The sequence below is a fragment of the Physeter macrocephalus genome, chromosome 6 (genome assembly GCF_002837175.3).
Source record: "Physeter macrocephalus isolate SW-GA chromosome 6, ASM283717v5, whole genome shotgun sequence".
NCBI classification, from domain to species: domain Eukaryota; kingdom Metazoa; phylum Chordata; class Mammalia; order Artiodactyla; family Physeteridae; genus Physeter; species Physeter macrocephalus.
Genome location: NC_041219.1, coordinates 6017525 through 6044669, shown reverse-complemented (window position 1 = coordinate 6044669; position 27145 = coordinate 6017525). Strand labels below are relative to the sequence as shown.

General features: G+C 41.2%; 1 protein-coding gene across 19 annotated transcripts in view; it reads left to right on the top strand.

Moving 5' to 3' along the window:
- Positions 1 to 27145, top strand: part of BEST3 (bestrophin 3) — a 74442-nt gene that overhangs the window by 15635 nt on the left and 31662 nt on the right. For 11 of the 19 annotated variants that reach the window (XR_003680060.2, XR_008617539.1, XR_008617537.1 and 8 more), the window contains 5 exons: positions 4112 to 4266; positions 5458 to 5535; positions 5644 to 5796; positions 8746 to 8826; positions 10516 to 10667. Coding sequence is in view for 6 of the 19 variants with exons in the window: in XM_028490383.2 (XP_028346184.1) it covers positions 4112 to 4266; positions 5458 to 5535; positions 5644 to 5796; positions 8746 to 8826; positions 10516 to 10667 (619 nt within the window). In the remaining 13 variants the exon portion in view is untranslated. The other 8 variants (XM_055085199.1, XM_028490382.2, XM_028490381.2 and 5 more) reach the window with 8 other exon arrangements.

The following is a 27145-nucleotide window of genomic DNA, read 5'->3' as shown; positions in this document are numbered from 1 at the left end:
GGTGGAGGCTTGCAAGTCTTCAAGCACAGAGCCAAGACACGTCAAGTTCATCTATTAACTTCTTATCATCTGATTTAATCATACTCTGCAAGTCTTTAAAAAAACCAAACAGATTATCTGCAACAACTTTGAAATGCACTGAGAAACAAGACAAGAATTCTCAGACTCATTCTTATCCTTTGACCACCAGAGAGAGTCCAATTCCCCAGGCACGGGCAGACCCCTTCAAAGCTAATATAAATAAACTGAGTTTTATCTAAAACTAGCCTCTTGTTGGTAAATACTGGCTCTGTAGTTGTTACTCTGTTTATTTCAAATACTGAATAAACAGAATCTTCATTCAGTGGGGCAGTGATTTTTGGACATTGCTGTAGGTCAGAATTTCCTGCAGAGCTTGGTAAACATGTAAATGCCTGGACCCAATTTCATTAAATTACTCAGGAAGATTAAAAGGATGCTTACACTTGGACCTCACCCTAGACCAAATGAATCAGAATCTCAAGGGATAAGGTGAAGGCACTGGTATTTTCTAAAAGGCATTCAGGATAAGGCAAAGGTGCAACCCTGGGTCAAGAATTCCTGCCCTATTGAGTCTGGTTTAGCAGGTGATGGTAGAGCCTAGCCCTCTCCATATATAATAGGTGTCACAAGTGATTCAGACACCCACGACCTGTGGACCATATTCTCAAAACACTGGCCTGGATCACATCACGGATCTAGGTAACTCCAAAGCTCTATGGGTCAGTGACTTTCAAAATGGCACATCTCACTTCTCCTTTGAGTTCTTTTCTGTTACAGCAACACCTCTTAAATAAAACTCAGTCTGCATGGTAAGGAGGGAGGATTACTTTAAGCAGGAAAACCAGATTCATAAACCAATTACAGATGGTTAAGGATACAAACTGTGTCACATTAGGGCAAAAGTTGATTTTCATCTGAATGTGTTAGAATTTCATAAGCAAATGAGTGCATTTCGGAATCAAAAGTAACTCAAAATTCATATCTAACAAAAATCAGTTTTAGAGGGCTTCCCTGGTGGCACAGTGGTTGAGAGTCCGCCTGCTGATGCAGGGGACATGGGTTCGTGCCCCGGTCCGGGAAGATCCCACATGATGCGGAGCGGTTGGGCCCGTGAGCCATGGCCGCTGAGCCTGCGCGACCAGAGCCTGTGCTCCGCAACGGGAGAGGCCACAACAGTGAGAGGCCACAACAGTGAGAGGCCTGCGTACCGCCAAAAAAAAAAAAAAAAAAAAAAAAAATCAGTTTTAGAAACAAGCTTTAATTCAGAAAGCATTTATACTAAATCATAATGAACATTTAAAAGTCCACTTAAAAAGTCAAGGTGAGGGGACTTCCCTGGTGGTCCAGTAGTTAAGAATCCGCCTTCCAATGCAGGGGATACGGGTCCGATCCCTGGTCAGGGAACTAAGATCTCACATGCCGTGGGGCAACTTAAGCCCTCGCGCTGTAACTACTGAGCCTGTGTGCCACAATGAAAGATCCCGCATGCCGCAACTGACCCGATGAAGCCAAAAAAAATAAATAATAAATAAATAAATAAAAGAAAATGATTCCTCATGCCCCTATATAATCCTTTAAAAAAAAAAGTCAAGGTGGTAAGTACAAGGATAGTCACTGCAGCATTATTTTTAGTAGCAAAAAAATTAAAACAACTTAAAACTCTATTCAAAAGAGGACTACTTATATAAAATACTGTACACAGTTAACTAGAATGCAGCCATTAGAAAGAATGGGACTTCCCTGGTGGTCCAGTGGTTAAGAATCCGCCTGCCAGTGCAGGAGACATGGGTTCAAGTCCTGGTCCAGGAAGATCCCACATGCCACACAGCAACTAAGCCCATGCACCACAACTACTGAGCCTGTGCTCTAGAGCCTGCAAGCCACAACTACTGAAGCCCATGTGCCACAACTACTGAAGCTGGCGTGCATAGAGCCCATGCTCCACAGCAAGAGAAGCCACTGCAATGAGAAGCCCGCGCACCTCAACGAAGAGCAGCCCCCGCTCGCTGCAACTAGAGAAAGCCCGCGCACAGCAACAAAGACCGAACACAGCCAAAAAATAAAAATAAATAAATAAATTTATTTAAAATATTTTTAAAATAAAAAGAATGCTGCTGCTCTCTCTATATTAACAAAAAAAGATCTCCAAGATATAACTTGAAAAACAGAAGCAAATGGCAGATATGTATGGAGTATAAAGTCATTTGTGTTTTTAAAAATTTGGCCTATATGAAATCTGTGATATTTCTCTGGAAAGATACACAATAACCTGGTTGTAGTGATTTCCTTCAGGGAGGGAAACCTGTTGGGAAAATGAGACTTACTTTCCCCATTAATATTACTTTGGCCCTTTTGAATTTTTGTACCATTTGAGTTACTTTATCAATTAAAAAAAAAAAAAGGGTCTGGGGAATTCCCTGATGGTCCAGTGGTTCGAACTCTTCGCTTCCACTGCAGGGGGCACGGGTTCGATCCCTGGTTGGGGAAATAAGATTCTGAATGCCTCGTGGTGCGGCCAAAAAAAAAAAAGAAAAATATCACAGAATAATTGGTAATTAAATCATGATTTTAACTCTAAAAAAAATAAAATGTCAAGTGTAAATTGCAAGCTTTTGAAGCACATCTTTATATGAACAAACCCTGGTACATAGTAGACATTCAATAAATGTTAATAAATAAACCTGCTACCTTATTCCTCCTCTCCTATTATTTAAATCTCTTCTTTCTCTGGTGTGCAGGTGGTGGGGGCGTGAATAAAAGTTCACATAATATGCTATTGGCACTTACCGAGTGCTAAGTATGTGCGAAGCATTATGTTAACCTCGACGTATGTTCCTCATCTCAGGTAATTCTTCAACACCCCTGTGAAGTAGATATTATCATCTCTTTTACGCATGAGAAAACTGACGCTCGGAGAGGTCTCTGCAAACTCAAGCAAACTGTGTTATACAGACACACACACACACACACACACACACACACACACACACACACGAGGCACACAAAAATCAAAGAAGCACTTTTAAAGTATATGCGAGGGCTTCCCTGGCGGCGCAGTGTTTAAGAATCCACCTGCCGATGCAGCGGACACTGGTTCAAGCCCTGGTCTGGGAAGATCCCACATGCCGCGGAGCAACTAAGCGCGTGCACCACAACTACTGGGCCTGCGCTCTAGAGCCCACGAGCCACAACTACTGAGCCCGCGAGCCACATATACTGAAGCCCGCGCACCTACAGCCCGTGCTCCACAACAAGAGAAGCCACCGCAATGAGAAGCACGTGCACTGCAATAAAGAGTAGCCCCTGATCGCTGCAACTAGAGAAAGCCCGAGTGCAGCAACGAAGACCCAATGCAGCCAAAAATAAAATAAATGAAATAAATAATAAAATTTTTAAAAAATATATGCGAAATGCTGTGGGCGCTACGAAGATAATATGCTCTTTGCCCTTCCAAAGGGTCTTAGCAGGGGAAACATTTGTGTCTAACATTATCATAATACGAGGCAAGAGAGAGCACCGTGGTGGAGCTTTGATGCGGAGAAATCCCCGGGGAAGGAGAAGGAAGGAATCAAGGAAGGCTTCGCAGAAGAGGTCCTGGTTAATTAGGAGTTTGAAAGGAGGGGTCAGGATGAAATGTTATGCGATTCACGCGTTCGGCACTGTACTAAGTGCTTTGTATACATTATCACGTTTTATTCTTTTAATCCAAACAATTTCAAGTATTCTTGTTCCCAATTGTAGATCAATAAACCAAAACCTAAAGAAGAGACCTTCCCCAGGTGTCCCAGTCCACATTTAATATCACCTTACTTCCTACTGGCCGCCTCTGTTAGGGATTGCTCACAGGCATTGCCTCCTATACCGATATATAACTTGTGTGTGTGTGTGTGTGCATGTGTGCACGCGCACTCGTGAGTACATAGTCCTTATCTCTGATACAAGTAAAACCTACTTGAGACAGGAACCTGTATTTTATATTTCTTGAATATTCCCCATTATATGCTCACATAGTAGACACTGAAATATATAGGGTAATATATTAGCGCTAAACCAAGTCTGTATAATCTAGCTATTTTTATTTTGTGTAAAGGTTTTATGACAGCAGATGAAAGAAAATTATTTGAACACCTCAGATCTCCTCATCTGAAATACTGGGTTCCATTCATCTGGTTTGGAAATCTTGCAGCTAAAGCCCGGAAGGAAGGCAGAATCAGAGACAGTGTTGATCTGCAATCATTGATGACTGTAAGTACCTGGTAAACTGTCAGTAAAAGATGCTAATCAGAGACCAACAGGGACCTGGATGCAACAGGTTGGACCTGGACGAGTCCAATTTGTTCAATCCTGGTTCCAAAGGAACCAGAAAGACTGGGCTAGTATCAGAACCCTCAAATGCAGGAGGAGAATAGTACACAGTTTAACTCAGATTGATGGAGGTGGTTGCTTAGAGGCTCTGTTTTAAACAGAAGTAGGCTTTGTAAGAAAATGTTCTTTGATTGATCAGCAATGTCTGCCAGGGCTCGGAAGGCTCTGGCGCCCTCAAGGCATATTTGCCATCCCTAGCTCCAGGATCCCAGACCAAATCTGGAGTGGAAATAACCGCCCCCCCCACCCAGTCAGTTCCCCCAAATCGGAATACCCCAAGGTTAACCCAGCTTTCCAGATGCTCCAGGAAACAAAACTGTGTTTTCATTAAATGAAATAATCCTGAATTCATTTGAGAAACGAATTGATAGAAGGGCTAGAGAGATTTGTGCCATGACAGTCTCCCGCCTTGATTAGGCTAAAAGGAGTGAATGATTTAAAAATAGCTCCCAATTTAACGTATACTCTTTCTCCCAGTCTTAAATAATAACTTGTGTTCAATAGAGAAAAAAGAAATCAATAGATCCCAGTCCTTCCTGCTTTAAACAGAGATAGATTTTCTGTCAATAGAAGCATTCTAAAGTCTTCATTTGTTGGGGGAACGGTTTAGGATGTATTTAGTTCTTTTTTCTAAGATCTACAGTAAGCATGTTTTCAAAAGCAATCGAGGAAAGAAAAAATAATCTGCTCTCCACATAATTTAGAAATGATTTATTTAAAATATTAACCACTGCCTTCCTACCACCACTTGGGGCCAATATATATGTTGGAAATTATGAATTCAATAGAGTAGGGGATATTTCTATACAGTCCTGATTTATCTTAATATTTTTTAAAATGTCCAACTGTACTCAATCCCTTTTGCACATTGTTGAATTAGGTTGATAGCTTGTCATTTTCAAAATTTTCCTTTTGGAGTGGATTTCAGAACCAATTTCTAGCCTTTCAAAGTCACTCTCATCATTTTACAGGTGTATTCCTAAAAGTCACGGCCATATTCTGTATCCCAGTAAATATTTATTACCACACCCATCACCTTAGTAAATCGTGTTTAATTTGTTTCTGGCTTAGGAGATGAACCGATTTCGCTCCTGGTGCAGCCTCTTATTTGGTTATGACTGGGTTGGGATTCCGCTGGTTTACACCCAGGTATCAAATCCTTGGCACGTGATTTTTCTTTCTACTTGCCCACTTTGGCATGCTGTCTCTCTCGGGCAGCCAGCGCTGTGCTCTCACTCGGGTTTCTCTCTGTTTCAGGTTGTCACGCTAGCTGTCTACACCTTCTTCTTTGCGTGCCTGATTGGACGCCAGTTTTTGGATCCCACCAAAGGCTACTCAGGGCATGACTTAGATCTTTACATTCCGATCTTTACTCTCCTACAATTCTTCTTCTACGCAGGATGGCTCAAGGTAGCCGACAGTCTCAGTGCCTGAGACCTGCTCTGTAATCTCCGTCACGTTCCAAACTCTGCACACTGATCCCTTTTACTGAATCACTCATTCATGAGTGAGTCAAAGGTAGATTTAACATTTAATAGCTCGGAGATGTTATTACTTTTCAACCAGGCATTAAAGTGGCAGGGATGTGGTGAGTACTGTACTGCAGGGGTCTGAAGCAGCTCATTTATGCAGACGCTACTCTTTTATGGCCACTGATTGTTTTAAGTCTTTGTGTGCTCGCATTAGGATTACAATAATGTAATTAAAGTAATAAGTGTACCTGCATTGATATTTTATACCACAACAAGCAACTAAGCAGAGTAAAAGAGAGTAAATAAGAAGCCTTGTATCTCAGACTTAAGCATTAATATTATATTATTATATTGGTTCTGCTCAACTCTGCAGATAATTAGCTTCTATCCCCTGAAATCCCACTAGCTGTGCCACGACATTAAATGCATTCCATTTTCAAAACCAGAACTGAGACTCAAAGGAATTCATCGGAATCAAAACCAGAAACCCCAGGATTAATGACAATATTTGGTTTGCCAGGAAATTAAAAACAGGTCAGAGCGGTGAAAACAACTAGTCCAATCATCAGTGTAGAATTTTATTTGTTCCTGCTACCATCGCCCCCCAAACCCAGATGTATGTAAAAGTATCAGAGGCCTGATTCTTCCATCTCTTTTGTATGTGACAGAAGAAGATCAAAGACAGTGGCTTCATTAAGTTAATTGAAATCTAAAGACAGTTTGAAGATAATTTTAATAAAGTAGAATTTCAAATGTTTGACCTTCCAAACTGCCACAATGCACCGTCGAGGCCTTCCAGGTTGTGGAAGCATTTTCTCTGCAGATGCCTTTACTTTCACTGGTTTGAATTTTAACCAGGAAAAATAAATATGTTGGCACTTCAAGTTATCCTCCAAAGAGTAAAAGCATTTCCTTTACAAATGGCAAAAACATTTTTAACCAGATGACAGTGACTCAATTATTTTTACCCATTTAAGACAGAGAAAGAGTAATAGAGACTAATAGCTCTCATTTCCCATTAGAGAAAAAAGTAGACTCTACTTTTATAAACACAAACTCACCACAATTGGCCCAATCACTCTGGTCTTCTATTGCCCTTTCTCCTGAGTTGTGCTGAGCTTTTTATTCTTCACTTTGTGTCCACATGAGATGTCTGACCAGCCTGGAAGGAAGAGCCAGCAGTTCCTGCCTTCGGAAGTGCTCTCTAAAATATTAACAGTCTTTTCCTTTATAAAATATTTTGAAGGCAAGATATGAAAAGACAATCTTAGCTCTATCAAGAGACAGGTAACCCTAAGAGAAGGGAGTTTTCCCACCCAGTGGATTGGATCTCAGTTTCTAAACAGCAGTTTTGTCTTGACAATTCTAATATTTATAAATCTTTTCAAAGTGTGAAAACCCATCTTAATCTTATGAACGGTGTATTATTCAGTTGTTTGCTGGAAACGGAGCCTCCAAGTGAGTAAAGGATATTTTTGTGACATAGTGAATTCAGAAACATGGATATCATTTTGGTAGTTAAATGTAGACTCTAATACTATATGCAAGATGGATCCCATAAAAGTGAAATTCTGGATGTAACAAAAATATTTTCAGGACCCATCCAGTGGCCCATTTAAATTAAGGAAAACCCCAGACAAGAAAGGTAGACAGCCCCTTGGAACTTGCAATGAAGGACTCTGACAATGGATATTGCTGTGACTGATTCAGGGGCATGGGCCCTGCCACAGGCTGTCCCTTAGAACAAGGGGATGTCCTTCTCTAAGTCAGTGGTTCTCAACAATGACCACACATTAAAAACTCTTGGGAGCTCTACTCAATAATGATGCCTGGGCTCAACCTCACACCCATTAAATCAGAATCTTGGGGGGTGGCGGGCTGCGGACCCAGGCATCAATTTTCTTTAAAAGCTCTCCAGGTGATTTTGATGTAGTGGTTAGACTTAAATCCTAAAAAATACGTAGGTAGATTTTCTACCAAATAGTCTCAGAATCTAGGAACTCAACTAATCAATGGCGCCTTTGTTTTATACACTTGTAAGGTTTTTACATCTAGGCCCAATGTAAAACCACATACACACACACACACACACAAGCACAGACACACACACGTCCAGGTAATAAAAATCAAAGGGAATTAATGAAAATAGAGACTAACAGGTGAGACATATTTGGTATATAAATCTCTCATCAAGAAGGCTATTCAATTCAGGAACACGGTAAGAACATCTAATACTTACCAACTGTTAGAAGATATATGATAAGAAGTTACTTAACTTCAAAGTAACTTACTAGATAGCCATAAATCCTTTAAGGTAAAACTAAGTAAGAAAAATTCCAGCTTTATGACTTACTAGCTCTGTGACCCATTCATTTAGCAGTTATGTCCAATAATTATGAAATCTCCTTGTATTATCTTCTTTAATTGTGAAGTCTTTCTTTGCTGTTTAACCTTGCCCACATTTACATTTTATCTCATCACCTGGCCCTTTGTAAATTCTTTCAGAGCGCAGGCTACGTACCCCTCAAAGTGCCTAGCACAGTGCCTAGCACAATGCTCTTTTGATATTTGCTGGCTGATTTGTACCTGAGAATCAGTCATTTGGCTCCTAAACAGCCCATGGTTTCTCCTAGTTGGGGCCTGCATTGTCACCAGCTGAATAGACGGAGTCTTTGGAGAGCAGATTCTGCAGGTGCATGATTCACAGTCTGAGTCCATTCTCACTGGCTGATAAATATCTGCATCTGCAGAACAACCCACTCCTCTCTAGCCTTCCTATTATGAAAGGTGACCAAAGAAAGCAGAGAGTGAAACAGGAATCCTCTTCAACCTTCACTCTTAGTCTTCACAGCATCACAGTGGACTTATTCTATGTTCTCAATTGCAGGTAGCTGAGCAACTTATCAACCCTTTTGGAGAAGACGATGATGATTTTGAAACTAACTGGTGCATTGACAGAAATCTGCAGGTTAGAGGAGCTTTTCTTTCCTTTACAAACATTAATAATCTAAACAGACTCTGAATGCCGGACCCTGAACTTGAGTGCTTTAGCCACAAACAAAAGAGGTTTGGCTATTCAGTATGTTGTTTCGAGGTCCTTTTGGAACCTCATGGGTCCTGGATCTCAGTTCCAGTAAAATTTAGTCCCTTTTAAATACAATTTCAAGCCAGTTTTCTTTGTAGGTTTCTTTATTAACTTTACATAGCCACTTCCATCTCAGTACAGACCAATATTTTAATTCATTCTTTAATCTGTTTCCTATTGCCACCTAAAAAGATTAACAATGACATAAAGTGGCAGCCATACAGTTCCCAACTCACATCATGTAGGTCCCTTCAGTCAGATGTCCAGCAGCTGGACACTGGAAACATGGGTCACGCCAGCCTGTGTCTCAAATCTCCCTCAATCACACCAAATGGACCCCCGAGCCTTTACCCTGAAGCATTATTTCAGAGAGATTTTTTCATGAAGACGCAGCATGAGAGAATTTTGCTTTTAGGCAAGACTCTCCTCAACCCATTCTCTTCCCTGAGAACTACAGGCTGAGAAAAGGGCTTCAACTTGCTCACCTGTTTCAAGCCCTTACTCAGCTCTTACACAGGTTAAAACATTTTGCTGTTGGTTCACAAACTGGCCCCAGTACACACAGGGCAAGGAGAGACTAAAGAAAAAGGTAGACCGCTCCAGATTGGTAGGTGGCAGGTTTAACAAGCTAGGAACTTAATTAAGAGGCTTGTCTTCAGTGGATACAAGATGAGTAGACCTCCACACCTACCTGCCAGAATCCTAAAATTTGATATAGAGGCTTTACTGGGGTTCAGTCATGTATTCAGTCCAGATGGTCTCAACAGCACATTACTCTCTCAAGGTTGTGTCCTTGAAACAGCTCCCACTGTGGGAACAGTGGACAGAATGTACATTCCAAGGACAGGGGAGAGGAGCCTCCGATTACTCTCATCCAGCTCACAGGTCAACTGACAGGTCACGACCTCTGTATTGACCTCTAACAATCACATTGTCAGCCTATTGAGGAGGAAGTGTAATGCCTACACCACTCACTCTTTGTAAAAATTAGATTTCCAGAGGATTAATAATTTATTCATGCATCAGTTTGTCAAAGTCAAAAGGAGAAGACCGCTATAACCCTAAACAGTATAGGCTTGTTGATATATTTTTCTAAACAAACAAACAAAAATTCAGGGCATATAAGAAATGATATCAAGTATAAATATGTTTATGGAATCAATGAAATGGGATATTGAAATCTTCGGCTTCCTGCAATATCTGGGATTATGTGGTTGCTGTCAGGAGAGCCACTAGACAATTAGAAAACTTTGAGCAAAGAAGAAAAAGGTGTCTCCCCTGCCTCCAGATAAGATGCACTCCACTCTGGGGTATGCGGCTTGATGAATCTAGTCTGGGCGGTTTTATGGCTCCACTTATCCCCATTGCCAAGTGCTCTTATGCAGTGAACGACATGTATAGCTCTCTGTAGCAGCACTGGTTGAAGCAAATATGAACTACAGACATTTGTATATTCACTCATTCACACTGTGTTCTATCCCATTCCAAACCCCATGCACCCACTAAACTTATTCTTTCTTTATAAATACAATTCATATCTGAATTATTCTAACACTATAATGATGATTTTAGGTGTCCCTTTTAGCCGTGGATGAAATGCACATGAGCTTACCCAAAATGAAGAAGGACATTTACTGGGACGATTCTGCTGCTCGACCACCGTATACACTGGCAGCTGCTGACTACTGCATACCCTCATTTCTCGGGTCAACAGTCGAAATGGGGTAAGTGCATTTTAAAAGATCATCAATATTTAGAAGAGAAGTCACTGTTCTGATCTTTTTGTGATGTGGTCCTGAAGTTACTTTCATAAGAACTCTCAATTATTAATATCTTATAATGGTAGCCTTTTCAAATTTTCAGACATAATTAATATGTCCAAGAGAGTGAGAAATTAAAGAGACTGTAGTTTCTGATTTAAATATAGGTGTGTGTGTATGTGTGTTTTGAGGTAATTTGCATTTTACCTTGCTTTTATACCACAGCAAATTTTCCAGTAGTTGTGAAACTATCCTCTTTCTTTCCTTCCAACTTGAAGAGTAGTTTACTATTTTAATTATACAGTTGTTTATTATTTAATTATGACTATCATAATGAAATGCATCTTAACAAGTATTTGTTGAGTATATACCATGTGTAGGCACTGTGTTCGACTATATTGAGACAAGCAAGCCTTAAGATAAATTTTATCAAAAGTGTTCTCTAAGATTATATTTTGATCAAACTGACTTGTTTAGTATACAAGCCAGTGTCTGTTCAGTTGTTTTAACATAACGACCTGTCCCTATGTACTATGAGCTTTAAATAAATGGGCTGAGGCCTGCAGTAAATCATGCATAGTTCTTGAATAATTTTATTAAATCTGATAATGTATCTGATTTTGGAGAAATGTGTGAATGTGGGGGAAGTTTAAGTATATTTGCTGAAGGCAGCTGCTACAGTTTCCAAGTAACTTAAAGAGAAGAGTATGGACAAATTTAGAAAAGTAAAAAGAGCCCCTCCAAAAAATTACAGAAAAAGGAAAAACTTCTACGGAGTTTTTCTTATAACTTTTTGGCAAAACTATGGTTCATTTTTCCCTGAGGCCAGTTCTAAGCAGATTTGTGAAGTGAGATTGTGTCTAAAGTTGCCACCTGTGACCTTCTTTCTCTTCCCCCCATACAGTTCAGCCCTCCACTTTCTCTACTGTTAAAAAACAAAATTCAACTGAGTAAATTTTAAAGATCTTACTGATTTATTCAACAATTCATGAATTGGGCAGCATCCAATCTAGCAAAGAGAAAGGAGCTTCAAGGGGCTATACAAGTGAAAGACTTGTGTAGGCAGAAGGGGGCAGGAAAAAGGCCGTTACACCAGGCAAAAAAAGTGGGTTGGTTACTGCAAGGTCACTTTCCTATAGGAGATGGCAGGGGTCTAGAAGGCAGACTACCTAAGTAGTGCTGATCAGGCAAATCCTGATTGATTGGTTTAAGATTCCATTTCTGGAAGAACCGAAACTATGTCTCCATTTGGCGACATGGGGCTTAGCATAAGTGACTCTATTTGGGGCCTGTTGTCTTGTTTTTAATACTACTATGAGAATATCTAGCTTCAATCCTATCCCTATAAGGCTTTATTTTTAGCTCAATGTCTCCTAATCCTCAAAAATAATGGTTTGGGGTGCTCCTCCAAAAGAACCTCTGAGGCTGAAACCCCTTCAAGACCCAAAGAAAAAGATGACTGAAAGTGGAATCTCAGGAATTGTGGCAAATAATGAGATGATGCAGGAGCCAGGACGCTCACCTTGCTGCCCTCAAAGCACAGCTTGGTGAAGGTTGCCTACTCCTTGCTTCTGCTTCTAGATGCCTGCTAAGCCTGGGCCCTCCTGTCCAGGACCTCTTCCAGACCAAGGTACTGATCCCTACCCCAGCAGACTGCTCAGTCTCCATAAATAGCAATTTCCTGCTGTTTGACTTCTAAGCCTTTTGTAATATTGGGTTGGCAAAAACGTTCATTCGTTTTTTTCCATAAGATGGCTCTAGTAGCGCTTAGTTGTCTTTAGCCCTCGTTCAAAACAATTTTGTTCGATTGTATTGTGACAGCTGTCATATCAGTGTGCATTTAAAAGATACTTACCTAAATTGGTGAATTTTTGTGTAGCCATTTTAATATTGAAGATGTAAGGGAAAAAGCAGCATTTTCGGCATATTATGCTTTATTATTTCAAGAAAGGCAAAAACGTAACTGAAATTCATAGAAAGATTTGTGCAGTGTATGGAGAAGGTGCTGTGACTGATCTAACGTGTCAAAAGTGGTTTGCAAAGTTTCGTGCTGGAGATTTCTCGCTGGACGATGCTCCACAGTCGGGTAAGCCAGTTGAAGTTGATAGCAATCAAATCGAGACACTAACTGAGAACAATCAATGTTATACCACGCGGGAGATAGCCCACATACTCAAAATATCCAAATCAAGCGTTGAAAATCATTTGCACCAGTTTGGTTGTTAATCGCTTTGATGTTTTGGTCCCACATAAGTTAAGCGAAAAAAACCTCTTGACCGTATTTCCGTGTGCGATTCTCTACTTAAATGTAACGAAAATGTTCCGTTTTTAAAACAAATTGTGACGGGCGATGAAAAATGGATACTGTACAATAATGTGGAACAGAAGACATCGTGGGGCAGGCGAAATGAACCACCACCAACCACACCAAAGGCCGCTCTTCATCCAAAGAAGGTGATGTTGTGTATATGGTGGGATTGGGAGGGAGTCCTCTATTATGAGCTCCTTCCGGAAAACCAAATGATTAATTCCAACAAGTACTGCTCCCAATTAGGCCAACTGAAAGTGGCACTTGACAAAAAGCATCAGGAATTAGTCAACAGAAAACGCATAATCTTCCATCAGGATAATGCAAGACCGCATGTTTCTTTGATGACCAGGCAAAAACTGATACAGCTTGGCTGGGAAGTTCTGACTCATCCACCGTATTCACTGGACATTGCAACTTCGGATTTCCATTTATTTCGTTCTTTACAAAATTCTCTTAATGGAAAAAATTTCAATTCCCTGGAAGACTGTAAAAGGCACCCGGAACAGTTTTATGCTCAAAAAGATAAAAAGTTTGGGGAAGACGGAATTATGAAGTTACGTGAAAAATGGCAGAAGGTAGTGGAACAAAAGGGTGAATATGTTGTCCAATAAAGATCTTGGTGAAAATGAAAAATGTGTCTTTTATTTTTACTTAAAAACCAAAGGAACTTTTTGACCAACCCAATATATTCTGCAGTGGCAGTTTCATGGATATCTGGTAACCTTCTCAATTTTGAAAATTAATAGGAGAGGTTTTTCTGTGAGTGTGTTTTTAGATCACTGAGTAAGCTTTAAACTTCCCCTCCACTCCCGTCATTAATTAATGCAAAGTATTTGAAGATCTGCCTTGTACAAGAAAAGAGACCAGCACCATTGATAGGGCCAGGGAATCATCGTGATGACTCTATTTGGACTGCAAGTACCACTTGTTCTCCATTTTTAATGTCCATTGAATTGTTTTTGCATGATGGTTAAAATGATAATTTATTTTGGTCCTCAAGAATTTTTTTTTTTTTTTTTTGCGGTACGCGGGCCTCTCACTGCTGTGGCCTCTCCCGTTGCAGAGCACAGGCTCCTGACGCGCAGGCTCAGCGGCCATGGCTCACAGGCCCAGCCGCTCCACGGCAAGTGGGATCCTCCCGGACCGGGGCACGAACCCGTGTCCTCTGCATCGGCAGGCGGACTCTCAACCACTGCGCCACCAGGGAAGCCTGGTCCTCAAGATTTTTATCTTGATCTACATATTTATCCTAATCATCATAAGTTTACATTCCTCTGCAAGTGTCCATGTTCTTTAGAAAGTATTAAAATACGTATTTCTCCTATTTCTAAATACAGAAACATAGCATTAGGAATTTACAAGACCTTGGAGAAAATACATAACCTAAATGATTACTGGGAAGATTAAACAAGATGGTAAGCATAAAAACACTCTAGATATAAATGTAGAGCATTATTATCAACTAGTACAGATTTCTTATTTGTGGATGTCAAACTGAGGCACAGAAAGCTTAAACAAATCTAAGCTATTTTTCATATTAAACTAACCTTGGAAATTTGGGAAAGAAAATAAAATGCTTGAGAGGAAACCAGGAGGTAGGGTATTTAAGAATGGAGCAAAAGGGACTTCCCTGGTGGGCCAGTGGTTTTGAGACTCCACGTTTCCAATGCAAGGGGCACAGGTTTGATCCCTGGTCAGGGAACTAGGATCCCACATGCACACGGCATGGCTTAAAAAATAAAAATTATTTAAAAAGAAAGAAAGGACTTTCCTGGTGGCACAGTGGTTAAGAATCCGCCTGCCAATGTAGGGGACCCAGGTTGTAGCCCTGGTCCGGGAAGATTCCACATGCCGCGGAGCAACTAAGCCCATGTGCCACAACTCTGAGCCTGCGCTCTAGAGCCCGTGAGCCACAACTCCTGAGCCTGCATACCACAACTACTGAAGCCTGCGTGCCTAGAGCCCGTGCTCCACAAGAGAAGCCACCGCAACGAGAAGCCCGCGCACTGCAACGAAGACTCAACACAGCCAAAATAAATAAATTAATTAATTTTAAAAAAAGAAATAAATGTTCTAGTTCTAGAGTCACAAAATGTTAGTGAAAATAAACAGGTCTATGATTTTAAAAAATAAATAAAGACTCATCACCTACTTTAAAAAAAAAAAAAAAAAGAACGGAGCAAAAAGTTACCAGCTGTCAGAGAGAATCCTGTAGTTAAGATGGCCTGTTTACTAGCAGGATGGACCAGGCACAGGCAAAGGCCAGGGTCTATTAGGGGAGGCTTTTCTGAGACGTTTAACTGGACTCTGCTAGAACCAATTGATCAAAGAAACAACTAGTCAAAAGCTCACTTGATCTTGACTTTCTGCATGAATGAGGACCCTAAAGGGGAGCCTCACAGTCCAGGAAAGGTCACTGCAGGAATTCAGGCTTTTGGAAGCCAGCATTCACAGGAATGCCCTCTTTGATCCATTAGTGTCGATTCTTTCAACGATTGTGCTATTAGACAAGATGTTTCTGGTTGCCTATGACAGAAAACCAACTCAAACTAACTTAAGCAACAAGGGGTTTCTTGGGTCACATTCAGAAAGTAGTCTAGCTTTGGGTGTGACTGGATCCAGAGGCTCAGATACGTCACCAAGACCCGCATTGCCCTCCCTGCCCCTCAGTTCTACTTTTCTCTCCACTGGCTCAGGTTTCAGGCAGGCTCTCCCCCCCTGACAGCAGAAAGGCAAGATGGCAGCCAGCAGCTCCAGATGTCCAACCTATCTTCTCAGCAAATCCTATGGAAAGAGCGCATCTCCTTTCTAACTCTTAAAACTAAAGTACTGGATTTATTATGATTGGCTGGGCTTGGCTAACATGCCCATTCCTGAACCAATAACTATCAACAGGAAGACACAATATTTTGATTAGCTAAGGTTGGTTCGTGCATCCTTCTTTGGACCAAGGAGTGTGGTCAGCCCCAACCAGCCATATGGAGTAAATGATACCTTAAGAAAAATCACGGTGCTATTACCAGGAGAAGGGTGAATGGTTTGCTGGGCTGGCAGAAACAATAGATGTCCTTTAAAATCTTAAAAGCTAATTCCCTAAGCATTGAATTGTTCACTCAAATACAACATCAATACCAATAAACAATCTCAAAGAGGCTCAGGGAAAAGGGAAGGTAGAAGTAAGGATTATTGTAGCACAGGTGGTTGATGATGACTGAGCCAATGAATTCTTTGCATTAGGATGAAGACTAGGTGTCAACATGGTATGGATGCAAACATTTCACTGTTTGCTGCTTGATGCACATAAAAAATCTTTTCCTGGATGAGTTTTTTAATTTTCTTATTCTATATAGGACATATGTTCCCAGCATATTTAATTCAGAAATCAGATTTGCCTCATCTTTTCATATCAATGTTTCAGGTTTGTAATCACAATCCCCATGACCCAGAAATTCCAAAATCGAGGCAATGCCCTTCAATAACTGAGCAGAAGTACTATCCAAGGGCAACCTGAGAAATTACGCTGCCTCCTACATTCTTTCACATTCGGCACACTACTCATTTCCATATAAAAAGGGAATTCCTTGGAGACAATTCCTTTGTTCTCTATATTCAGGAACATGGCCAAAATATTGCCCCATTTTCTACACATTTACTGAATATACATTACTGAAATAAAGTAAATCCCCCCTCTCATTTTTATCTCAAGTGCAAATTTAAATTATCACGTTTTTCCTTGTATCTTCACATGTGGAACGTACTCGTTCATTTATTCAGGCAATATTTTCTTCTAGGGCCTAGTATATGGTAGGTTCTATGCCAGATGCTACAGACAGGCAAAAGCAAACAAACAAAAAAACACACCTTTTAAGCTCACAGACATAATGAGGAGACAAGTTACAATACAATGTGGTAAATGCAGCAATAGAGAAACGCTGAGAGTCTTATGGGAACACAGTGAAGGTACACTTCACAGGATCTGGTGAATCAAAGAAGGCCCTTAGAGTTGGGGAGTCTAATGTGCATCTTTAAGAATGAATTTAGAGCTAGCACACAGGAGTGAGGGGATTCAGCAGAAGGTACATTCCAGGCCATATGAGCAAAGACAGAAAGGAATGATAGTGTATTCAAAGTGACAATTTTTAAGAATTTCAGTTTTTTTTGAGGTATAGTTGACATATAAAATTATAAGATAATTAAAGTACACATTCTGGTGATTTGATATATGTATACATTGTGAAAGGATTCCCCCATCTAGTTAATTAACACATCCATCACCTTACATATTTATCTTTTTTTTTTTTTTTTTTGGTGAGAACATTTAAGTTCTCTTTTAGCAAATTCCAATTATGCAATAGTGTTATCAACTATAATTACCATGCTTTAATTAGCTTCTCAAAACCTATTCATCTTATAGCTGAAAGTTTGTAACTTTTTACCTATTTTCTCCCTATTTCCCCCAACCTCCTAGCCCCTGGCAACTGTCTTTCTACTCTGTGTTTCTATTAGAGTCACAATTTGATATGCAAGCAGAAGAGCCAAGAAATGAATCTGGAGGGGTAGGTAAGGGAGGATTATGGAGGACTTTACAGCCTGAGTAAAGAGTTTCAGCCTTTTTCCAAAGCCAGTAAATGACATGGTCACATTTGTGTTTTAGGCAGGTTGTCCTAGCAGCTGGCTGAAAGATGGATTCCTGGGGATAAGACCAGAGCCAGAGAGCCAGTGAGCAGGCCGTTAGTATAGTTTAGACGGGAAAGGATAAGGGCCAGTCTAGGGTGGCGCTTCCAGGGATGCGGACAGTGGAGATGGCGGAAGGGACAGATTCGAGAAAGGAGGAGTGAAGTATGACGGGGTGATTGGTAATGAACCAAGGATGATAATAGAGAGTAGCAAGGAGGAGCTGCTGAAAGGGAAAGATGATGAGCTTCCTTTTGCGTGGGTTGCCTTTGAAGCATCTGTGGGCAATTCACATGGAGGCGGCCAGTGGGCAGGGAGCACAGAGACAAGGTCTAGGCAGGGGGATACATTTGACTGCTATCAATACATGGGTGTGTTAGAACCTAAAGAGTGGATGGAAGCACCCAGGAACCGTGTCAGGTGGGTAGGACAGAATACAAAGGGTAGAACACTGTCACTTAAAGGGTGGTCAGAGGAAAAGGAGTCCTTGAGAGAGAGCAGGAATGATCACTACAGGTGCAGGAGAATAACCCAGAGAATGCCCTGTCCTAGAGACCGAGGGTGGAAGTTGCAACATAAAGTCTGTAAAACACCATAGGAGTTTGCATTTTAAGGTCACTGGAGACTTAAGTGAGAGTGCTGAGCAGAAGCTAAATTGGGAGGCAAGGAGATCAGGATTGCCAATGAAAACTATTTTCAAAATAATTTTATAATGGAAAAATTCCAACATATACAGAAGTAGAGAACAAACTATAATGAACCTCACGTAGCCATCACCCACTTTCAACTATCAAGTCATGGCCAACCTGGTGTCACCCATCTTCCCACCCAACTTTATGGTACCCACCACTGAACCATTGTGAAGCAAACAGAACCACAATACCATTTTCATGCCTAAAAAAAAGACCAAAAACTCACAATAATTCCTTAACTCATTAACTATCCATGTACTATTTTTTTGAGAAGTCTGGATTGGGGGGAAGAAATAGACCAGACAGTATCCAATGAGACACAGTCGAGGGTAATGTCATATTTTTTATTTGTTTTATAACATTTTAGGATGGGAACACCTTAAGCATGTTTAGAGGGAAAGAGGAACCTGCCCTCCCCACCCTACCACCAATCCTTGGAATTACTTTAACCATCTCTACTGAATTTCACTTTACCGTTATGCCCCAGTCTTGTCTGGACAGACCCATTAAGATTCCCTATGGTATTTACTGTAGTACTGTCCACTGTATGACTTAGCATCCCTTTTATCAGAGGTCCTACGGGGGAAATTTTATCTCAGACATCTGTGGGAAAAAAGAAAGTTTTGCCTCTTCTGGGTAACTCTTACACTATTTCTCTTACAGACTGTGAATTTTATCATTGATGACGGTCTTTTCATTTTGGCTGCTGAAAGCTGAAAACCCAATTTGTAGACCACCTTTAGTCAGCCTGTGGGATTTTTTGGCATGTTTCTTTTGGTCTCATCTTGTTAGTGTTCCTTATTCTAGCTCTATCATATTAGCCTAACTTTATATATTATTGCATTGTGTTTATTTGTATAAGCTACCTCAAATCCTTTATAAGATGAAGCAAGATGTAATAAAGAAATAAATTGATAACTCTTGTTGCTCTGAGAAAGGAACAAAAAAGGACAGGCAGAGTGAAAGGAGCTCCCTGGAGGAGAGGGAAGACACAGGAGCCAGGGGAATTGACAGAGAAGGGCCTAGAGAAGACATGGGGGGCGGCAGGGGAGAGAGGAGGCCTTGGAGCCTGAGCTGGAGGGAGGGAGCTGAAGATGGATGTTGTAAAGGGCGATGGGGAGATGGTGCTTGTTCAGCTAGTGAAGCAGGAAACAATGTTCTCACCACATCCAAGCATCATCATGTCTTAATCCAAAGGAAGTTATAACTAACAAAGCCCATCTTTCTCTGTTGAATCTAAGACCAAAAGCTTCTGTTTTAAAACAGCATTTTATCATTTCTAACACCAAACCAATGCTGAAGTTCCATCTCCCAATCTTTGTATGCGGCATGTTAAAAATCAACTTCAGGGACTTCCCTGGCGGTCCAGTGGTTAGGACTTCGTCCTTCCACTGCAGCTGGCAAGGGTTCAATCCCTGATGGGGGAACTAAGATCCCACATGCCGCATGGTGTGGCCAAAATAAATAAATAAAAAGCACTCAATTAGACAAAATCAAAATCAACTTCAGAATGACCACTTTGAATGAAAAAAGGCCAGTTGAAAATCTGAACTGAGCACCCAGAATAGAAATGCTTTCATAGATATACTTGTCTTAAGCATTTAATGAACCATGTTAATTATTGTAATAAACTACTAATCTCCATCTAATAAACCATCCTATGAATTAACTGAACAATGAAAAAGAATCTTTCCTATTTGAACTCTGTTCCCATTACCACACCTAAGATAATTTCAGTTGAAGCTCTTTAGTTTGTTCTTTGTCATAATATAGAATGCTTTCTGATCTGCTATTTTAATTAAGGAATCTTTTCATTAGCTTAACCATGGAGACACTAGTAACCAAGATTAAGAAAACACTCACAAGCAGCCAAAAGAAGAGTTGTCCAAAAGTTGCATATCAGGAAAACATGCACAAGCCCTAAAATGAAAAAGGTCTTCTTTGGGAAACAGTGGACACTTATGCTTGATAAACCTCACTTAACCAAAACAAACATAGCATGCTCAAACTCAAGCCAACATCGCTGAAAATACATTTTTTTTAAATGAGGTCCCGGCCCAGCCTACCACAGCTAGCTTGAGGTAGAATGCTTGTCTTCACATTATAACATCATGAGTTCACTCCAAAATGCTTATTATTTTTTAAATACTTGGGATTATCCATTAGCACAGATTTTTAAGGCTCTGAGGAATGGAACACATGGAAATTAAAGACCTGAAGTCTCAAAACTCCCTTTAAATCCTGTCTTGGAAATCCAAACAGCAATAATTCCTTAAAGGCATTGGAAAAACCCTAACAAAATATCCATCCATAACAGCTAAAGGATTCGAAATTCTGGAGGAGAGAGGCTGCAGCTGCTTATGAAATAGATCACTTGAGTGTGTCGTGAGGGGTGTCTTCGTGGGACTGTGTTCACTCTAATCTAATCTGTGCCCTGCTAATCTAAAGGCAGGCTCTCAGCCTGGCAACCTAAACTGCTGACTGCAGTCCAGTTCATAAAACACTGTTGTACTGGCCTTTCTGCCATGATTCAAATATGTCAAAACTTCCTCACGTTGGTAGTGATCTTAAGGAATGGGTCTGTGAATTAAGGATCCACTTAACAAAGAGGAGTAATATTCAAATTTTTGTAAGAGCTCCTCCTGGTTAGGAGTTGAGGAAGTTAAGATTTATTTGGTTCTGTGAAACTACAACCACATACCCAGAAATAATGACTTTTACGTATCTATCTTCATTCCCAAGGTCCTAAGAATATGTACAAATAGTACAGTATTTTTTTTGCAGTGAAACGTATATGTATTTAATGTGCACAAAGCATTTAGGATTTTACAGTACAGTCAGAAGTATTCTTAGTGATATAATACTTCAAATATATCAAAATACATATTCAAGCAAGCAAAGACTTTATTAAAGTGTGGTTAAGTATATTTCTAGATGGATGTTTTATTCAGTAATCCCTTCTTAGCCAACTATATTCAAATATTTTAACTTTACAAGAAAAAACATAGTCTGATTATATATACACACACACACAAACACACACACACACACACACACACACACACACTATTGCATGCTTGTGCCATAAGCAGCCAAAAATATCTCAAATTCTGAATCACTAACTTCAACAAAAACGTATTCTTGGAACATTGATTTTCACTTAATGTACCAGAAAGGAAAGGAGAGATGGAAACTCCCAAGGAGATGAATGTGCATTAAGTTCATAATTTTAGAACTTGCTCAGGGATTCTTTCATTTGCCGGCATGGGGTCACCACTGGTACTTAGTTTTCACCTTCTAAGTGGTATGAGAGGTACAGATGGCTTACTTTCCTTTTCTAACAAAACTCTCATAGGATACAAGAGTATGGAAAGGTGGGGACTTTAACTTTGGGTCACAATTTCTTTTTGTGACAGCCAATGGAGGCCAGGTGAGAATAAACAGAATGGTAATGTGAGGCTAGATATGCTTGTTCTTTAACCAGATTTGCCATAATCCTTGGTCCAAACTATCAGAGAGGCAACAGAGAGGCAGCGGGTAGGTGGTAGCCAGCTCTCTGGCCTCAACAACCTCCAGTGACGCTCCACAGCTTGAAGCTCTCTCCTAGCCAGCGGGACAGGGCGCTGGGGGAAGGGGCTCGGGGGGGGGGAGTGTTGCTGGGTGGATACAACGTTCTGTCCACCTGATTTTTCTCACAACACTCAGCCTGCCCCTCCCAGTTTAGCATGAGGGTTATTTACTCATTTTATAAATCCCTGGCTACAGCTTTGACGGTGATTCTGTAGTGCAGAAGGTTAAAAATTACAGTGTGCGCCTCTAATGGGTTTGAAGAGTACATTTTGCTTTGCCCATGAATAAAGGCTCCTACACATGTGCCTCTGCCCCGATGGATCTTCAGGCAATTACTGGCTTCCTCCAAGGCAGCCGCCTGACTTTGAGTACACAAGCAATTTGAAAACAATAAATCTGATGTGAGAAGTAGAATTCATCGTATTAAGTATCATTTTCCTAAATTCCTCATTTCAGTTCTGTTAAAATGACCTATTATTGGAATTTAAATTGTCAAAATTCCACTTTATAAGTGGCCACAGAGAAGGAAAAAGCATCATCTAGTTTTATTCTTCAGTCTTTGAAGCTCTATAGTTACTTGATCACACTAATGAGAAGGGGTTTCCTTTGCAAAAAGCTTGCTTTGATAAAAATACATTACATCTTTCAAGTCATTGGGGCTGTTTTGGTCTTTCCATGTCAGACACACCCCAAGAAGCTGGAAGTCGGCTGCCATCTTCCGCAGTCCTGTGTCCTGCCTCTTCTTTGTTATGGTAACAGGAGGTGACAAGTATTCTTCTGCACCCCTGAGCATCCAAGCATCTTTTCAAGAGGACTTAATGAAATCACAGCTGCTGGAGCCCTCAGACATTAGTCATTGGCAAGGGAGACTGAGGGGTTGACGGTTTTGTAGGTGCTCAATAGACATCTTGAAAATTGGGGGTCTTTTTTTAACACTTGAGATTGAAATCAGAACACATCCCAATCCTGACATCGATTTGACCTGTAGAAATAACGCATGCTCTCCCTCCTTCCAGACTCAACTAGAACCAACTAGCCTGCCGAGCTTAACATAATCTATTCTCTCTCCAGCCACGTACACTTCTCCTCCCTTTCTCAAATAGCCCAATACGTGCCACAACCTTTCTCATTCTCACTTTTTCTGCATTGATGATTTATATTGTGCCATAATGTTTACTGAAGGATTTGACAATGTCTGCAAATGGCACAAAAAACAATATTGGGGGGCAAGTCAGGGCAGTCCCACCACCTGACTGGCCTTATCTTCTTTCTCTCAAAAAACCCAGCTTAAGGGCTTCCCTGGTGGCGCAGTGGTTGAGAGTCCGCCTGCCGATGCAGGGGACACGGGTTCGTGCCCCGGTCCGGGAAGATCCCACATGCCGCGGAGCGGCTGGGCCCGTGAGCCATGGCCGCTGAGCCTGCGCGTCCGGAGCCTGTGCTCCGCAACGGGAGAGGCCACAACAGTGAGAGGCCCGCGTACCGCTAAAAAAAAAAAAAACAAAACCAAACCCAGCTTCCTCCCATCTTTATATTTCCCCTCCATCTACTCAATACCCTAGTCTCATCAATAAACAACTGTTGTAGTCATCCCTTCCAACATGTCAATTATTAGGTGGCAGCTTCAAGGTGTAGCAGCATTTTTAAAGGACACGCTTGAAGGAGAAAAGGGAGTGACCTTCGGACAGACGCTATTATTTCCTCTAACCATGCGTAGTCGATGATGATTTGGAAACCATCTCTGAAAGTTTGCCAGTCATTGACAGAGTCCTTTTTATATCGTCTACTTTTCAAAGCTTTTCCACGTATATTATTCCTTTTGAACTTCCAAACACCCTTGTAAGGCAGGTAAAGTAAGTATTGTTGTACTCAAGTATGATGCTAAGCCACAGGGAGGTTAAGTGACTCTCCGAAGGTTATACAGCTGGGGTCAGCCTAGGCAGCAGTAAACCTGGCTCTGCAAGCCTCCGAAATAAATCATTCTCCTCACCACAGAGGCAATTCTCAAATTCCACCTGCTGGACACTAATGGCTGCATGGCACTTTCCATGTACATCCTCCGGTCTCTAATTACCTGCCTATCTCGGTCTGAGTGAATTCCAGAACATCAGACCTAGGTTTTTCAGCTGATCTTCTCTAAAATATAGCAATATAATGAGGGTGCTTACATTCTATCATACAATGTTTCTGCTATAATTGTTTTGGGGCATTTTAAGTGGTGATATATTTGGGCCTCAGGATTGTACTAATCCTATACTAAAGGTCTTTAAAAATCAAATAAGGGGCTTCCCTGGTGGTGCAGTGGTTAAGAATCCACCTGCCAATGCAGGGGACACGGGTTCAATCCCTGGCCTGGGAAGATCCCACATGCCACGAAGCAACTAAGCCGATGCGCCACAACTACTGAGCCCTCGTGCCACAACTACTGAAGCCCATGCGCCTACAGCCCGTGCTCCGCAAAAAGAGAAGCCACTGCAATGAGAAGCTGCGCACCGCAACAAAGAGTAGCCCCTGCTCGCTGCAACTAGAGAAAGCCCGAGTGCAGCAACGAAGGCCCAACGCAGACAAAAATAAATAAATAAAAATAATAAAGTTCCCTTTAAAATATAATAAAATAAAATAAAAATCAAATAAGGAGGAGCAGAAAGTCTCAAAGGACCTAAAAGGTACATCCTTTCAACTGGGAAATAAATAATCTTTAATGTATTCTATTCTGGATGTTTTCAGCCTTAAACCTCAGTTTCTGCTGTCATATTGGCGACAAGAGAAAGGAGATGGGTCTTGTGTGTTGGCAATGAAACCTCCATCACAGAAACATTTGGAAGAAAGGTCATTAGGTCTGTCACGCTGGGGAGCTTCACTTCTGCACTTTGATAGCGTGAAGAGCTGGAGGACTTCCTTCATCACTCCAGCATGAGACTCATAAAACTGCCCCCCCAGATCACAGACCACCAAGTGTTCTTCCAAAGACCCACTAATGGGTCTTTCTGACTAATGGTGTGGAAAGTTCCCAAGTCATTGAGATTACCTCCCCTTTTTCCCCTTTAAAAATTTTCATGGCCAAGCAGAATCTCCAGAGCTGGCTCTGGGACTCGAGTCCGCCTTCTCCCCAGGTTGCTAGCCCCCTGATTTTTTTTGTTTTTTGTTTTTTGGCCGTGCCACACATCATGAGGGATGTGGGATGCGGGATCCCAACCAAGGATTGAGCCCATGCCCGCTGCAGTGGAACAGCGGAGTCTTGGCCACTGGACCGCCAGGGAAGTCCTTCTCTCCTCTCGTTTTCCTCTTTGTTTCATTCCTATCAATATTCATTTTATTTGCTTTATTTCTTAATAACCCTTTAAAAATGTTCACCCTGCCAAGACCTGTCTCTTGTCTCTGATTCTCTCCTTTGCCTTTCCCCGTTTTCTTGTTTTTTTTTAAATAAATAAATAAATTTATTTATTTATTTTAAAAAAAGAAAGAAAGAAAGTTCCCAAGTCATGTTTCTTATCCAAAGCATTTCTGGATGAGAACATTCAACAGTGTTGCTTTCCATGTAGCTTTTCCCACTTGGACGTGACTACCAAATGACACAATTCTAGTTATGCCCTCCACTCGCAAAGACAACCCACAGCTGCCCCACTGCCTCTGGGGTAAAGCCTTAATCCCTCTACCTGGTATATAAGACTCTTCATGACGCAGTCCAAGGCTACCAGTTTTATGCCTGACACTATTCTGTACACTAATCCGAGTATTTCCCATTCCTCACAAACACCTGAAGTTCCCTGCTGTCTAATTTGCTCAAGTCACTTCTTCCACCTGCAATATGCTGTCCCTTCTCTGCTTATCTGTTTCCTTTGCAGTGTCAAAGACCAACTCAACAACTTACTTTGCCCCCAATTTAGCTATTTATATACATGCCTTCTCCCTCCTAAATTATGTTATACAGAACTTAATGCAACAAATGTGTTCATGGCAGATGCTCAATGCATTTAGTTGGGTATGTGGATAAATCTCATGTATGCACACCACAGTCTCAGAGGCAGGAAGGTGCAATAGGACCTCATGGGCAGTCCTGTCCGATGTCAGTGGGTGAATCAGTAGAACATCAGCAAGAGCACTGGCCTTTTTGCAGTTTGCCCTCTGCAACTGGTTTGTTTTTCTCCAATGTGTGACCCAAGGCCTTACTCCTCTGCCTCAGTTGAGTGTACATATCTACTACATCAGTGCATAGTTAGAAAGTTTTTTCCTTAGGGTTCACGAAGTTTTGAAGTAACGATAATACAAACATTTTTTTCCTAGAAGATTTTGTCATTCTTACAAGGTTGTGTGGCTTAAAGAGTAATTAAAGAAGACAAATTCCAAATAAAAAGTGAAGATCCCAAATGGAGGACAGAGGCCTGTCCTATAAAGAGACATTGCCAGCTCCACCTCGGATTCCCAGAGCACATCCAGCACAGCAATCTTAGTGACCAACTGCTCTGGTGTCCTCCATAACTAAATGGGTTCCTGAAGTGTGACTGGAGAGCTGACCCAATGAAATGCAACAAGCAGGGTCACCAAGGCTGCTGAAGCATGAGTCTGCGTTTCTCAAGTCAATGTAACAGAATCCGAGCCGTGAACAGTGGAAGGTGGGCCAGAAGGCTATCTGGTAGCCAAGGGCACTGCCGAGGCTTTAGAATAACAGCACAAGGTTGTAATCGAATGCTATCCCAGGACATTTAGCCAGTTAATCATCTCAATTATCCATCTTTTATTCATAAACATGGAGGAACAACGTTTTCTTTGACTGCTCACTTTGCCCTTTCAGGTTACACCAATATTATGCTGTTCCAAGTTTTCCCTTTATGTCCCATAAAATGCACCTGGTTAAAGCATCTTGTCACCATGGATGTCAGTGCAAACACTGGACTAGGATGGCCTGATCACGGGCAGGGCTTTAAGCAGTTTCTCTTCGAACTTTGTTAAGACTGTATATCCACAGAGATGTGAGACAAATAACCACAGAATCTGAGGCAGGAGCCTGCCTTACTAACCAATATCCTTTACTGTTTTCTCAGTTATCCTTTTATTTCAGCCTTGAAGGAGAAGATTAAAAATGGTAGGATTATTTGTTTTATGTCTCAAATGTTAAAAATTCAACAGGATATGGGCTTCCCTGGTGGCGCAGCGGTTGAGAGTCCGCCTGCCGATGCAGGGGACGCGGGTTCGTGCCC